Raw genomic sequence first — 14,982 nt, 5'->3', positions numbered from 1 at the left:
CTCAGCCACACATTCACCTGTCAAATCATCCTATTCTTACCCTCAGTTGCATGTGGCACAGACAACAATCCAGAGATTACTACACTGGAGGTCCTCTTTCTCAGCTTTCTACCTAGCTCCCTAAAATCTCTCTTCAGGACCTCATCTTGTCTACCTATGTCTTTCATGCCAATATGTACCAAAACCTCTGGCTGCTCACCCTCATCTTTGAGAATGTCATGGACCCAATCTGAGACATCCTTGATCCTGGCACCAGGGAGGCAACATACCATCCGGGTGTCTCTATCATGCCCACAGAACCTCGCCTCTTCCTCTGACTAAGGAATCTCCTACTTCACCTCTCTGCTTTTCTCAGCCACAGCACCAGACTCAGAGCAGAGATCCGGTCACTGTGCGCACCCCCTACCCTAACCCCCCCCCCACCCGCCCCCGGTAGGACATGCCCCTTAATAGTATCTAAACTTACAAGACAATTTACCTTGCCTAAGCTTGAGAGTTACAGAATTTATTATCAGTTGCTCCTTACATCTTTTCATACACTAATGGCATCCTTTCTGCTCTTTTGTAAGTGCATTTGGCTTATCTATGTAAGTGCTGATTAGTTGTAGAATGCATGATGTGACAATTTTATATATGGTTTATAAACAGTAATAGGATGATATTTTGATGGTTTATTTGTGATTTTTCCTTTAGGTAAGAGATAAGTTTTACTAATTTTATTATAAATGTCATCACCCCTGGCAGGGTGTTCCACAAACCTACCACTCTCTGTGTAAAAAAAACCTACCTCTGACATCCCCATATACTTACCACCATCCCTTTAAAATGATGCCCCTCCACAGTTTGTTTTTTGCTCTAATGTTACATCCTCAGTCAGAAGACCATTTTGAGAACAAAACCCAAGTGTGTCAAACTTACTTTTCATCGTCTTCACAGCCACCTTGAGAAAATAATCATCTTGGTTTAATTGTCCTTCCATTACCGAACCAAACTCCCCTGGATAAAGAAAAGAAAAATTAATGTGAAGTGGCCATTGACACCAACAGCGACAAGGCAAGATATTCTATCAGTAACTCATCCATCACTCTCAATTCAGCCTCGCTTTGATAGACTTGAAGAAAAGATTAGCCAACTTCACTAGAACGGATACAAAGGGCTGAATGGGCCCCTTCCACTCCTAAAATCAGCTTGTGGTTTCAGCAACAGCCTCATTCCTCAGAAGTCTGAGTCCAAGATCTCCAAACTAGTGCCCAAGACTTTCTGCCTTCCAAATTTGGACCCCCTGTGGCTGGCTCTGTGGCTGTCCCACTGACCTCCAAACCTCAGTGCGAAATCTGACTTCACCAACCCCATCCCTTACCAATTCCCAACATTCCAATCCTAACCCAACCCCACTCCCTGGTTGTGGATGACATAGCTTCTGGAAGGAGCCACAGGAACATCAGGGTCTATACACAAAAACATAAGGAAAAGGCACAGAATTAGGCTATTCAGCCCATAGAACCTACTCTACCATTTAATCATAGCTGATTTATTACCCTTCTCAACCCTCTTCTCCTGTCTTCTCCATATAACCTTTGACACCTTTACTAAGAAACTATCAGCCTCCTCTTAAATATACCCAAACACTTGGCCTCCATAACCACCGGTGATAACGAATTCCAAAGAAATCACCATCTTCTAGCCAAAGAAGTTTGTCCTTAACTCTGTTAATAGATCCTTCTATTCTGCGACTGTACCCTCTGGTCCTAGATGCTCCTGCTATTGGAAACCTCCTCTCCATTTCCACTCTGTCTAGTACTCACTTGTGTATGCCAGCTCACACCTCTGTCTGAGTGCATGGTTAACGACCTGTTGGCTGTAAGCCTTAAGGTCTGTTTGGTGAAAATAGATCAATGTTAATGGTTAGTATCAGTCCCCATGAAAGACATGAATATATGGCAGATGGTCATCACCCATGGCCGTGGACGATGAACACATGGATCAGGTTATTGGATCCCTGTCACCACCATCAGTCTGCGAGTAACAGCCCTCTGTCACCGTGATACCCACACTTACCTTCACCCAGGGTCTTGCCCAGGGCCAATTTGTGGCGGTCAATCATCACATCTTGGAGCTTCTCCTTGAGGTCATCGCTGATTCCCAGAGTGTTCACTGCAGCAGCAAGGGTGGGGGAAGAAGTGGAGTCAAAGGTCAAACATCAAAGGTTAATGGTGTCACTGTTGACCAGTCAGAGCTGATCTGTTCACCCTAACACCCATAATAAAGATTGAAAATCCTTATGAGGAGCAGAATCACTATTAATTCATCACCCAGCACAATACAGGGCAGCACAATAGTGTAGCAGTTACTGCACCAGCTGTCGTAGTTCAATTCCCACTGCAATCTGTAAGGAGTTTGTACATTCTCACCACGCCCACATGGGTTTCCTCCCCACACTCCAAAGGTGTACGGGTTAATAAAGGTTAGTCAGTTGTGGGTATATAGACACAAATGATAGATTCCACTGGATATGTCGATCTACATGTGAATAGTAACATTAATCTTTATATCACTAATCACTTTGGCCACAACTATATGCCGAACTTTTAAACTAATTTATGAGCAATCCATCCATTCCCACCTACATAGCCCATAACCCACCATTTCTTTTCACCTATGAGCCTATCTAAAAGTTGCTTAAACTACCCTATTTTTATCAAACTGTACACAACCCTGGCAGTGTATTCCAGTCACCCACCACTATGTAAAAAACCTACTTCTGATCTCCACCCCCCGAAAACTCCTCCACTCACCTTAAACTATAAACCTTAAACTTTCCTCTACTCACCTTAAATACTATCTATTCCTTTTATCATCTTATACATATCTATCAAGTTGCCTCTCATCCTCCTTTGCTGTGAAGAGAAAAAGTCCTGGCTTGCTCATAAGACATGTTCTCTAACCTAGAAGTTTAAGGAAATTTGACATATTAACAAATACTCTGAGCAAAACTTCTGTAGGTGCGCTGTTGAAAGTATCCTAACTGTTTGCCTCATGGCCTGGTACAGTGCCAGAGAACCATGGAGGAGCAAACCTTGCAGAAAGTGAAGAGCAGAGTGGGGTAGGTAAAGATATGTTTGGTGGTAGGACCACTAAAAGATGATAGATATTGCAGAAAATGATATGTTTGTTGTGTTCTGCACAAGGGAACATCTTGCCTGACAAATCTGTTGGAATACTTCAAAGAATTAACAAGCAGGATAGACAAAGGAGAAGTGGTTGATGTTGTGTACTTGGAATTACAGAAGGCCATTGACAAAATGACACACATGAGACTGCTTAACAAGCTATGAGCCCATGGTAATACAGGAAATATTCTAACATGATAAAGCAGTGGCTGATTGGCAGGAGGCAAAGAGTGGGAACAAAGAGAACCTTTTCTGGTTGGCTGCCTGCGACTAGTGGTGTTTGTGTCTGTGTTGGGCTGCTTCTTTTTATGTTACATGTCAATGATTTTGCTGACAGAACTGATGGCTTTGTGCCAGGTTTGTGAACAATATGAAGTGTTCCTTGAGGACTCTTCTACCTGCGCTTTCAGGATGATGTGATCTCAGTCCTGCTGCCTGCTCTACCCCTGCAGCTCTTAAATGTTCCCCTTTAAGATCACACCAATTTCCTTTTGAAAGATGTAATTCCATTCATATTGTGCTGGGTCAAAGAAAATTCTTTCATCTTCAAGAAAATTCTCCTCCTCACCTTCAATCTGACCTCTTCTCCTCCAACAGTTATATTGACTGGATGGCATGGTGGCATGGGGTTTAGTGTAATGCCTTATAGTGCCAGTGATCGGGGGTTCAATTCTTGCCGCTGTCTGTAGGGAGCTTATACAATCTCCCTGTGATTGCATTGGTTATCTCCAGGTGCTCCGGTTTCCTATCCTACATTCTACTAGTGAGTTATGGGCATGCTATGTTGGTACTGGAAGCACGGAAGCACGAAGACACTAACGGACTGCCCCCAGCACATTCTCGGACTTTGTTGTCATTGATGCAATCAAAGCACTTCACTATATGTTTTGAAGCTTCAATGAAAATGTGACAAATAATCTTTAACCTCCTTTAATCTTAAATATTGATTTATTATTGCCACATGTATTGAGATACAGTGAAAATCTTAGCTTCGTAAGATATAGATTATTTCACAACATGAATACATCTCAGTAGTAAAGAAGTACCAGAACACAGAGTATGTTGTAAACATCACCAGAACCGTGTCCTATCCTGGTCTAACCATATAGACATCACGGCCAAGGTCTGTGCTTCTACAGGAGACTAAAGACTTCACTAACTTTAGAGATTTTATTTATTTTGTGTTTTGGCTTGGAGTTGGCCTTTCCAACCCTTTGAGCCATGCTGCACCAGCAAACCCACAACCTAATTAGAGGACAATGTTCAATGACTAATTAGCCTATCCAGTATGTCTTGGACCAAGGAAGGAAACTGGCGTTGCTGGGGAGAATCAACGCACTCCACAGGGAGGTCGAACAGAGACTCCCTATAGAATGGTGCCAGATTTGAACTCCAATAGATGCAACCACTGAAAGAATTCTAACCAGATCTGTCACGGCTTGGTGTGGCCATGACCGCAAGGAACCGCAGAGAGTATGTAAATCAATGAAACCAGCCTTCCTTCCATGGACTCTGTCTACACTTGCTGCCTGGCCAAAGCATTCAATATAATCAAAAGCCTTCCCACTCTAGATATTCGTGCTTCTCCCCGTGGGGCAGAGGATACAAATGCTTGAAAATGTGTACTGTATCATCAGGACAGCTTGTATCCATCTGTTACAGTATATGATTTTTGAATAAATCTAGAGCAGTCTGTTGTACAAAAGGATGAACACTTGACCTTACAATCTCACTTATCATGACCCTTGCTTCTTGCCTGCCTGAACTTAACTTTCTCTGTAAAATTGAAACAGTTTATTCTGCATTCTGTTATTGCCTTTCCCTTGTACGATCTAGATGTGATGAAATGGTCTGTATGGATGGCATGCAAACCAAATTTTTCACTGTACCTTGGTACGTGTAATAATAATAAACCAACCTACCAATGGTTACAATTACAGAGAAAATGCAGTGCAGGTAGACAATAAGGAGCCAGGTAGATTGCAAGGTCAAGAGTTCATCTTTAACATACAGGAGGCTCATTCAAAAGTCTAATAAGGCTCTCCGTTTCAAAACTGTTGACATAGTTCTGTTGAAACTCCACTCCTGACCCATCCATTCTCTGGTCTGAAATGCATCATCCCACCATCCTTGTTTACACCTAATATTGACTGTTCTTCTGGCAGCAGCAGCCAATAATAGAATTGGATGAACAAGTGTTCAATTATGCAGGCAATGGGAGGGAGGAAGTAATGTGACAAAACCTCTGGGAAGGTGTCACGCTAGACTAGACAACTTCAACACAAAGCTATGCCAAAGTTAGGCAAAGTGCAGCAATAACTTAGAGAGTTAAGAAGTGGGAAGGACAAAAGCCATTCTAGAATCATGATCTGCTATCCTTCAAAGCTCTTTTCATGCACTTTCCCCTTCCCCTCAATTCCCCCTGGTTACAAACCTATTAACCTCAGCCCGAAGTATAGACAAGGAATTGTCTTTGAAACCCACCCTTTCCCCACCTCCATACTGCTGGAACAAGAAATGCCCAAATCTGAGGTCAGAGACTGCAGATGCTGGAATCTGGAGCAACATCCAGTCTGCTGGAGGAACTCAGCGTGACAAGCAGCATCTACGGAGAGGGAAAGGAAGGTCAAGGTTTCAGGTTGAAATGCTGTATCAGGACTCATGAGGCAAGGTTTCAACCCAAAACCACAACAGTTCCTTCTTACCCACCGAGTTCCTCCAGCATAACATCACAAGACATCTGGCCCATCGAATGGTTAATTTATTTTCAACCCTATTCTCCTGTCTTCTCCCAGTAACCATTAACCCCCTTATTAAACAAAGAACATAGTAATCTCTGTCTTCAATACAACCATTGACTTGGCCTCCACAACGTCCTTTATTTGACTTTGTTTAAAGATGCATCATGGTAACAGGCCCTTCCGGCCCAATAAACTCGCACAGCCCACTTACACCCATGTCACCAATAACCTTCTAACCCATACATCTTTGGAACAGAGGAGGAAACTGGAACTCCCATAGGAAACCTACACGGTCACAGGGAAAACATACAAACCCCTTACACATAGTGGCAGAATTGAATGCTGGCTGCTGACACTGTAATTGTGTTATACCAACTGATACCAACAAATTCCACAGATTCACTACCAGCTGGCTGTACAAATTCCAACTCATCTCAGTTTCAAAGGGTTGCCTTTTACTCTTGAAGCTATACCCTGGGATCCAAGACCCTTCTTCTCCATGTCCACTCTATCTAGGCCTTTCAGAATTTGGGTATCCCTATGTAATTCCAATCAGGGTCATTTTACCCTTTCAATTTCTTAACTCTACCCACAACAATTCTACATCTTCCGATCCTATGTCACCTCCTTCTAAGGTTTTGATATTATTTTTATGAACAGAGCCACACCACTCCCTTTGCCTACCTGCCTGTCCATTCAATACAATGTGTATCCTTGGATGTTAAGCACCCAGCTATGATCTTCTTTCAGCCACGACTCAGTGATGTCCACGACATCACACATGCCAATTTCTAACTGTGCTGCAAGATTATCTACCTTATTCCATATACAGTGTGCATTCAAATATTACACCTTTTTGATTTTGTTCTCTGCTACATTGTAACTCATTCCTCTGACTGCAAATTTGCCCAATCATTTGCCTGTCCTTCCTAATAGTCTCACTACACACTGCCTCTGCTTGTACACCAATCACCTCACCCTTAGCCCTGTCACTCAGTTTCCCATCCCCTGCCAGCAAGGATATCGGTCCCCCTCAGGTTCAGGTATAACTCATCCCTTTTGTTCAGATCGTAGCTTACCAGAAGAGATCCCAATGATCCATAAATCTGAACCCCTGTCCCCTGCACCAGTTCCATTTGCCAAATCATCCTGTCCTTACCCTCACTGGTATGTAGCACAGGCAGTAATCCAGAGATCACCACCCCAGAAGTCCTGCTTTATAGCTCTCTACCTAGCTCCCTAAATTCTCTCTTCGAGATCTCCTCTCTTTTCCTACCTATTAGCATTGGTGCCAGTATTTACCAAGTCTTCTACTTGTTCACCCTTCTCCTTTAGAATGCCACAGACCCAATTCAAAACATCCCTGACCCCGGCAACATACATAGAGCATTAAACAGTACAGCAGAGGAAATGGCCATTCAGCCCACAATGTTGTGTGGAACCATCGAAAAAGCAAATCCAAAGCACCCAAATACTAATCCCTCCTACCTACAACATGCCCATATCCTTCCATCTTCCTTACATCCATGTGCCTGTCCATACAGCTCTTGAAAGCCGCTAATACCACCATACCAGGCAATACACTCCAGGCACAAAAATACAACTGCAGATGCTGTGGATCAAAGAAAAGAGTCTCTTTTCTCACAGATGCTGCCTGACCTGCTGAGCTCTTCCAGCGTCGTGTACGTATTCTTTAGTACACTCCAGGCATCCCTGAATAAAAAACTTACCCTCACACCTCCTTTGACCTACTCCCTCTCACCTTCATTGCATGCCCTCTGGTATTAGACATATCAACTCTGGGAAACAGATACTGTCCGTCCACCCTGTTCATGCCTCTCATAGTCTTGTAAGCCTCTATCAGATCTCTCCTCTTGCCTCTGACACGACAAAGAAAACAACCCAACTTAATCCAGTTTGCCTTTCGCAACCTCTTCAAAGCATCAATATCCTGGACTGTTCACAGTACTCCAGATGTGGACTAAACAAGAGCTTCGTAAAGTTGCAACATAACCTCCTGACTTTTGAACTCCGTGTCTCAACTAATAAAAGCAAGCATTCTCTAGGAATGGTCAATAAAGTCCACCTTATTGACCTGTGTATTTTCAAGGAGCTATGAACTTTGATCCCAAGATCTCTCTGCTCGCAACACTGTTAAGGACCTTGTACTGTCTCCTTGCACTACTATAACTCCAGCAAGCAACACACACAAACATTCCCCTCCCACTTTCAAATCTCTTACTATCTTTCCTTTCAGTTAGTCCTGACGAAGGGTCTCGGCCCAAAACGTCGACAGCGCTTCTCCCTATAGATGCTGCTTGGCCTGCTGTGTTCCACCAGCATTTTGTATGTGTGTTGCTTGAATTTCCAGCATCTGCAGATTTCCTCGTGTATAACTCCAGCAATCTGGCTTCATTTCCTTGGCTGTAAGGAGTTTGCACGTTCACCCTGTGACCTTGTGGGTTTCTGGTTTCCTTCAATATTCCAAAGATATATGGGTTAATAGGTCAATTGGTCACATGATGTAACTAGGTCGGGGGTCGGCAACCCGCGGCTCCGGAGCCGCATGCGCCTCTTTCATCTCTGTGCTGCGGCTCCCTGTGGCTTTGGAAAATTTGTGGCTTTACTGCAGAAGTCGCTGGACAGAAAGCTGCTGACTTTTCACTGCATCTTGCACCAAGAGGCACTGTGCGCTCAAACATTTCCTCCGGAGTGCACAGAAGTAATGGATGTTGTCATTCAGATTGTCAATAAAATAATGGCAAAAAGTTTAAATCACCGTCAATTCCGTTTGTTACTGGATGAGCTGGAAAGCGCATATTCTGATCTCCTGCTGCACAACAAAGTCCGGTGGCTGTCCAGAGGGGAGGTAGTGAAACGTTTTGTCGCATGTCTGGAAGAAGTGAAAACTTTCCTGGGCAGCAAAGGGCTCACCTTTCCTGAGCTGGAACAGCCAGAGTGGCTAGAAAAGCTACACTTCATGGTAGACATGACAGCGCACCTGAACACGCTGAACACAGCTCTTCAGGGGAAAGGACGTACAGCCCTACACATGTTGGAGGATGTTTTGGCATTTGAGCGCAAGTTGACAGTGCTTGCCAGAGATTTACAGAAAGGCACATTGTCTCACTTCCCCAATTTGAGAGAGTTCAAACAAGGTCACGACATGATAAATTCGGAGTATTTACATTCTGCAATCATCGCAATGCAAACATCATTTGGGAAACGCTTCTGTGAGTTCAGAGAGGAAAAAAACACATTATCCTTCCCGGTCACTCCCCTAAGCATCGATCCATCCCTACTGAATACGACTGCATTGGCAGGTGTGAGTGAACCTGATCTTGAGATGGAACTGGCCGACATAGCCGACAAAGACATATGGGTGTCCAAGTTTAGACGCTTGACAGCAGACCTTGAAGATGTTGCCCGTCAGAAGGCTGTTCTTGCTCAGAATCACAAATGGAGTGATATTGAAAAACTCAACCTCCCCAAACCGGACAAACTTGTGTTCGAAACATGGAATGCTATCCCCGACATTTATGTAAACATTAAAAAGTATGCGCTTGGAGTCCTGTCGATCTTTGGATCCACATATGTATGTGAGCAGGTGTTCTCCAACATGAACTTTATTAAAAACAAACATCGCGCACGCCTCACAGATGACAGCTTGCGATCCTGTGTAAAGATGAAGGTGACGTCACACAGCCCTGATGTGCAGGCTGTGCGCTGAGGTCCAGGAGCAGAAATCCCATTAACCAAGTATGATAAATATTTTAATTGCCTATTATTTTACGTATATTCCTATTTTTCCATTGTTCAATGAAATAGTCCTTTTATTTTTCAGGTTGACAGCTGGCTGACGTTATTTTTGGTTTGCTGCTGGCGGAAAATTTAAGTTCGGCGTTTTTCATAAATATAAGAAGGACTCAAATAGACATTGAGTATTTTACTTAAAAGTAACCTTCAACCCAACGTCTTTTTTTCGGAGTTCAAAATGTTTTTGTTGCATGCAGAAATGTAATTTCGTTTTCTCTGCAGGAGTTCATCGATTTCATAAATGCAACACATTATAGTTTGTTTATACATAGCATAAAGGCAAAAAAAACGTTGTATGCAGTGTTATTTCATTTTAAATGTCAAACGGGTTTTGTGGCTCCCAGTGTTTTCTTTTCTGTGGGAAACGGGTCCAAATGGCTCTTTCAGTGGTAAAGGTTGCTGACCCCTGAACTAGGTGGTGTGGCCACACTGGGCCGGAAAGGCCAGCTACGGTGCTGTATCTCTAAATAAAATAAGATAAAAATTTCAGTGACATGTTTAGTCTTGTTAGATGGGGAATGTTCTTGTACTTAATAGATAAATATAAATTATTTAGAAGAGGATTATGAACTAGGCTATAATATTTGTTGTTCAATCTTCATCTTTGAGATTGGATTTTATGCACATTTCAGTTGTCTAAAGTGCAGCTGTATTGTTAAAAGTGAAAATGGTATTTTTGGAGGAATGGTCCATGATTACTTGTTTGTAAGTTAATGTGTTTTATAATCATAGATAGAAGAGTGTTCTTTGAAAATGTTTCTAGTGAGTTTCTGAGATTGATCTTCTTCATTCACTCTTATTCTGAGCATTTCTTCCCCAAGGTATTTTATTTCTTATTTCAGCCGACTCAAACAGCATGGAGAGCTACAACCAAGAAACAGGCCTTTCAGCCCATGCTATCTAGCTCCCACTTACACTAATCCCATTTTATTCCTGCCACATTCTTATCAACTCTTCCGCCCCACCCACCCCCAAGATTCAACCCCTTATCTACATTCTCGAGAAAATTCCAGCAACCTATTAACCTATCAACCTGCATGTCTTTGAGATGTGGGAAGAAACTGGATCAGCAGGGAGATTGTGAACACACACACACACACACACACACACACACACACACACACACACACACACACACACACACACACACAATCTGGGTCACTGGAGCTGTGTTAGTGGCTCTACACAGTGCAACACTCTGCCTCCTTGAAGTCATCCAGTGGGCCACTGACTGGTAGATCAGGTTGATAAATCCTTGTTCAGCATTTACCCATAGACCATAAGACATAAGAGCATAGTTAGGCCATGTGGCCTATCAAGTCTGCTCCGCCATTCAATCATGGTTGGTCCTTTTTTTCTATCTCCTCCTCAATCCCAGTTCCCAGCCTTCTCCCCATAACCTTTGATGCCATGTCCAATCGAGAACCTAACAATCTCTGCCTTAAATATGCCCACGGCTTCCAACAGAAACTGGGACCAAACCACACCACACTGAGCTGGGATTGAACTGCACTGATTCTGCATTGATCAATTCAGAATTAGCTTGCCCACAGAAGGTAGAGGGTAGATGGAGCATATTCTGTCTGGAGGTTGGTGACCAGTGGTGTTTGTCAGGAATCTGTTCTGCGACCCCTGCTCTTTGTGACTTTTATAAACTACTTGGAAGAGGAAGTGGGAGGCTGGATTAGTAAGAGTGCAGATGAAACGAAGGTAGGTGGAGTTGTGGACACTCTAGAAGGTTGTTGTTATAACAGGACTTTGAAGGGAGGCAGAGCTGGGCTGAGAAGTGGCAATTGGAGTTCAACCAAAAAAGGTCAGAAGTGATTCACTTCAGAACGTCAAGCTTGAAGACAGAGTACATGGCTAATGGTAGGATTATTAGCAGGTGTGTGGAACGTGCTGCCAGGTGTGTTGGTAGAGGCAGATACAAGGGACATTTAAGAGACTCGTAGATATCATGTGGGAGGAAAGGCTAAAATTGATCTTGCAGTATCTTCTAAGTTTGGTACAATATCGTTAGCAGGAGGGCCTGTATTGTGCTGTATTGTTCTATGTTCAAGCAAGTACCTTGATTCAGATTTCATTTTGTATCATTCCCAATTGATTGCCATCCTAGCAGTTTATGGATGTGACAGCAGAGTTACTTTACCAGGATGTCACCTGGGAGGTGGTGTTTCCATCAGAAGGAGAGATTGGATAGACTGGATTTATTTTTCTTGGAGTGACCTGATGGAAATGTCGAAAATTACAAGGATGATTCACAAGGGGAAAGATAGGAACCTTTACTCTTATGACAGCACTATGTAAAATGAAGTGGACATACAGTAGATGTAAGGTGAGAGGTAGTACATCTACAGAGGAATTATTTTAGTGCAGTGATTATTTGAATCTAAGGAGGTGCTGGAGGCAAATACTCTCCTATCATTTAAGCCTCAAGGCAAGTGTTTGAATCACTATGACAAAGAAGGCTACAGACCAAACGTGAGTCGATAGGATGAATATGAATAGGTGCAATGGTTTGGCTGCCCCTTGTTCCGTGCGGTATGATTCCATGCAGCCCTGATAACATTCCACCAAATCTGAACTAAAGCAAATGCTTGTTAAGTTTCCAAGTTATTCATGACTGCTCAACAACTCAAAGTATTCAGGCTTTTTCCACTGAGGTTGGGTGGGAATACAACCAGAGGCCCTGGGTTAAAGGTGAGAAGTTTAAGGGGAAGATGAAGGGAAACTTCTTCACTCAGAGGGTTGTGAGAGTCGGAATGATCTGCTAGGACAAGTGGTTCATGGGAGCTCGATTGCAATGTTCAAGAGAAGTTAGGATAGGTACATGGACAGTAGGGATATAGAGGGTTACGGTCCGAGTACAGGTCGACGGGAGCGGATAGTTTAAATTGTTTCAGCATAGACTAGATGGGCTGAAGAGCTTGTTTCTGTGCTGCACTTCTCTATGACTCTACGATCAGCCTGCTATATCCTGACTGTCAATTGCTTCCAATAATTCCCAAAGAGGGAACGAGGGGTACACTGGTTACAACAAGAATAAAACATTTAACCGGCCAGTTCTTGGCATCCCAAAAACATTTTACCAGCTGTGCAGAGTCCTTGAACCTCCTACGGTAGGAATCATTAGCTTTCTCACTGACCTCCACTTGACTCCCCAAACCAAATTAAATCACAAACAGAACAAATATGAAACCTTTGCCTAGGGTCCACAGCCCAGGCCCAGAACAATAGCTTGTGATGGCACACCAGGATTATAGCCACATTGCACACACTCTGCCCCTTCAGCCCATCCAGTCCATGATAACCATCAAGCACCTTTTTATTATTCCCGGTTCTTAAAAATTTCACCTACATTCCCATCAACTTCCCCAGATTCTGTCACACCTATATGCAAGGGAAATCTTACCACAGCCAATTAACCACCACACTTAACATATTGTGGTGTAGAAGAAAAGGCAAATGCTTTGTCCAAGAGGGTTGTGGATGTGAAAACAAGCCTCCCCTCCATGGACCCTGTCTACACGTCAATGCCTTGGAAAAGCTGCATCATAATCAAAGACCCCCCTCACAACTTGGATCCTCCCTCTTTGCCCCCTTCCAGAAGATACACGTTTAAAAGCACACAGGCTCAAGGACAACTTCCCTCCTACAGTTAGAAGGCTCTTGAACAGACCTCGAAAGCTAGAAGTGAACTTCTGATCTCACAGTGTTCCTTGACATGACCTTTGAACCGTATTGTCAACTTGCACTGCACTTACACTATATTTTATATTCAATTATTGCTTTCCACTGCTGTACAGTTGATTGGGGGTTTATTGTCAACAGAAGGCTCAAACACCATTGAGAGAGAGAGAGAGAGAGAGAGAGAGAGAGACAGCAGAGATACAGGCCTGTTGGCACACTGAAGTCATGCACCACATTTGATGATGATGATGGCACTGATAGTCTTGCGAGACCACGGATCTGCACCTGGAAAGTCTCATCATCCGTGTTGTGCCATCACGGTGAGGCAACGCTGGAGTGTCCTCTCCAGGGTGCAGGCCTGGGCAAGGTTGACAGGTAGTTGCCCAAGCAGCAAGTCTCCCCTCTCCATGCCACTAATGTTGTCCGAGGGACGGGCGAGGGCCGATACAGCTTGGCACCGGTGTCATCACAGGAGTTGCCAGAGCAAGGATGAACCCAACGTCGGACTGCCTTAGGGACTCCAGTTTCTGATTTGTCCTCTGGGTTTACTCCCAAAGCCTTTCCCGTAAGTGGGTATGGCCGCAAGGCAGCAGAGTTATGAAATCAGAGTTTTCCCTCTCCTAGATGGACTGCTTTCCCAGGCTGACGAGCTCCATCTACCCGAAGCACTGGTTTTAAGGTGCCAAGACCCACCTTCACCCCTTCTCCTGTCAGTAGAACCAGTTCCACTGGGCTTAGAGGCTAAGCCACACAAGAAGGCCAGGAGATGGACTTGGTTGTCAGAGGCTATTTGAGGTGCATGCCATGAGGACCACTTTTAGGTAGTGAGAGTTTGTCCCACTGCCACTGTTCGGCACCACATATACTACTAGATAAGTAAGCTACTAGTTTCCTTTGTACCATCTCAGAGTAGTTATAGTTTGCAATGATCGGTATGGATGGCTTGCAAAACGTAGGTTTTCACTGTACCTCAGCACAATAAACCAATCCTGAATACCAAACTGGAGCACCTGGAGGAAACCTGACAAGGCCTGAGAGAGCAGTTATATATCTCCTGGATCCACCAAGACCACGTACAAGTACAGGTCTCCTCTGTTCCAGTGGAAAGAGAAGCGGACAAAACAAAACTAATGTTGTACTTTAAAGGGTATCAATTAATTAGATCAAAAATAATTTGTTCTGTTCTTCATTTAGATCACCTATGATCTGCTCCTTAATTCCATTTGCCCACCTGAATCTCCCTCCTTAGTTAATGTCTTCCCTTGGATACGGACGTGCCATCTGCCTAGGTGGAATGCCTTCTCTCTGTCAAATTCATAATCATAAACGATTGCCCAAAAACTTTCAATCTGTTGGGAATCAGCTGAATTTGCTGTGCAATGAAGAGGGTTGGAAATCCGGGCATTAATCTTGCTTAAAAATTCTCCATTGTGGCTATATTCGTTCAAACATCTAACTGCGCAATAGCTGTAGAACACTCCTCATGTTCATGTGAACTGCATAGGGAACATTTCTCAACCTGAGCAACACACGAAATACTAAGGTAACTCAGCAGGTTAGGCAGC

At 43.6% G+C, this 14,982-nt stretch overlaps 1 protein-coding gene across 3 annotated transcripts in view; it reads right to left on the bottom strand.

Annotated features, from left to right (window-relative positions):
• The window catches only part of LOC132381545 (tyrosine-protein kinase receptor UFO), a 175,344-nt gene that overhangs the window by 26,745 nt on the left and 133,617 nt on the right, over positions 1-14,982 (bottom strand). For all 3 annotated transcript variants that reach the window (XM_059951043.1, XM_059951044.1, XM_059951045.1), the window contains 2 exons: positions 2,059-2,154; positions 919-996 (listed from right to left, as the gene is read on the bottom strand). In XM_059951043.1, coding sequence (XP_059807026.1) covers positions 919-996; positions 2,059-2,154 — 174 coding nt within the window. The remainder of the gene's footprint in view (positions 1-918; positions 997-2,058; positions 2,155-14,982) is intronic.

Source organism: Hypanus sabinus, chromosome 26 (genome assembly GCF_030144855.1).
Source record: "Hypanus sabinus isolate sHypSab1 chromosome 26, sHypSab1.hap1, whole genome shotgun sequence".
Lineage (NCBI taxonomy): Eukaryota > Metazoa > Chordata > Chondrichthyes > Myliobatiformes > Dasyatidae > Hypanus > Hypanus sabinus.
Note: the sequence above shows the minus strand (reverse complement) of the source record. Positions and strands in the feature narration are given on the sequence as shown.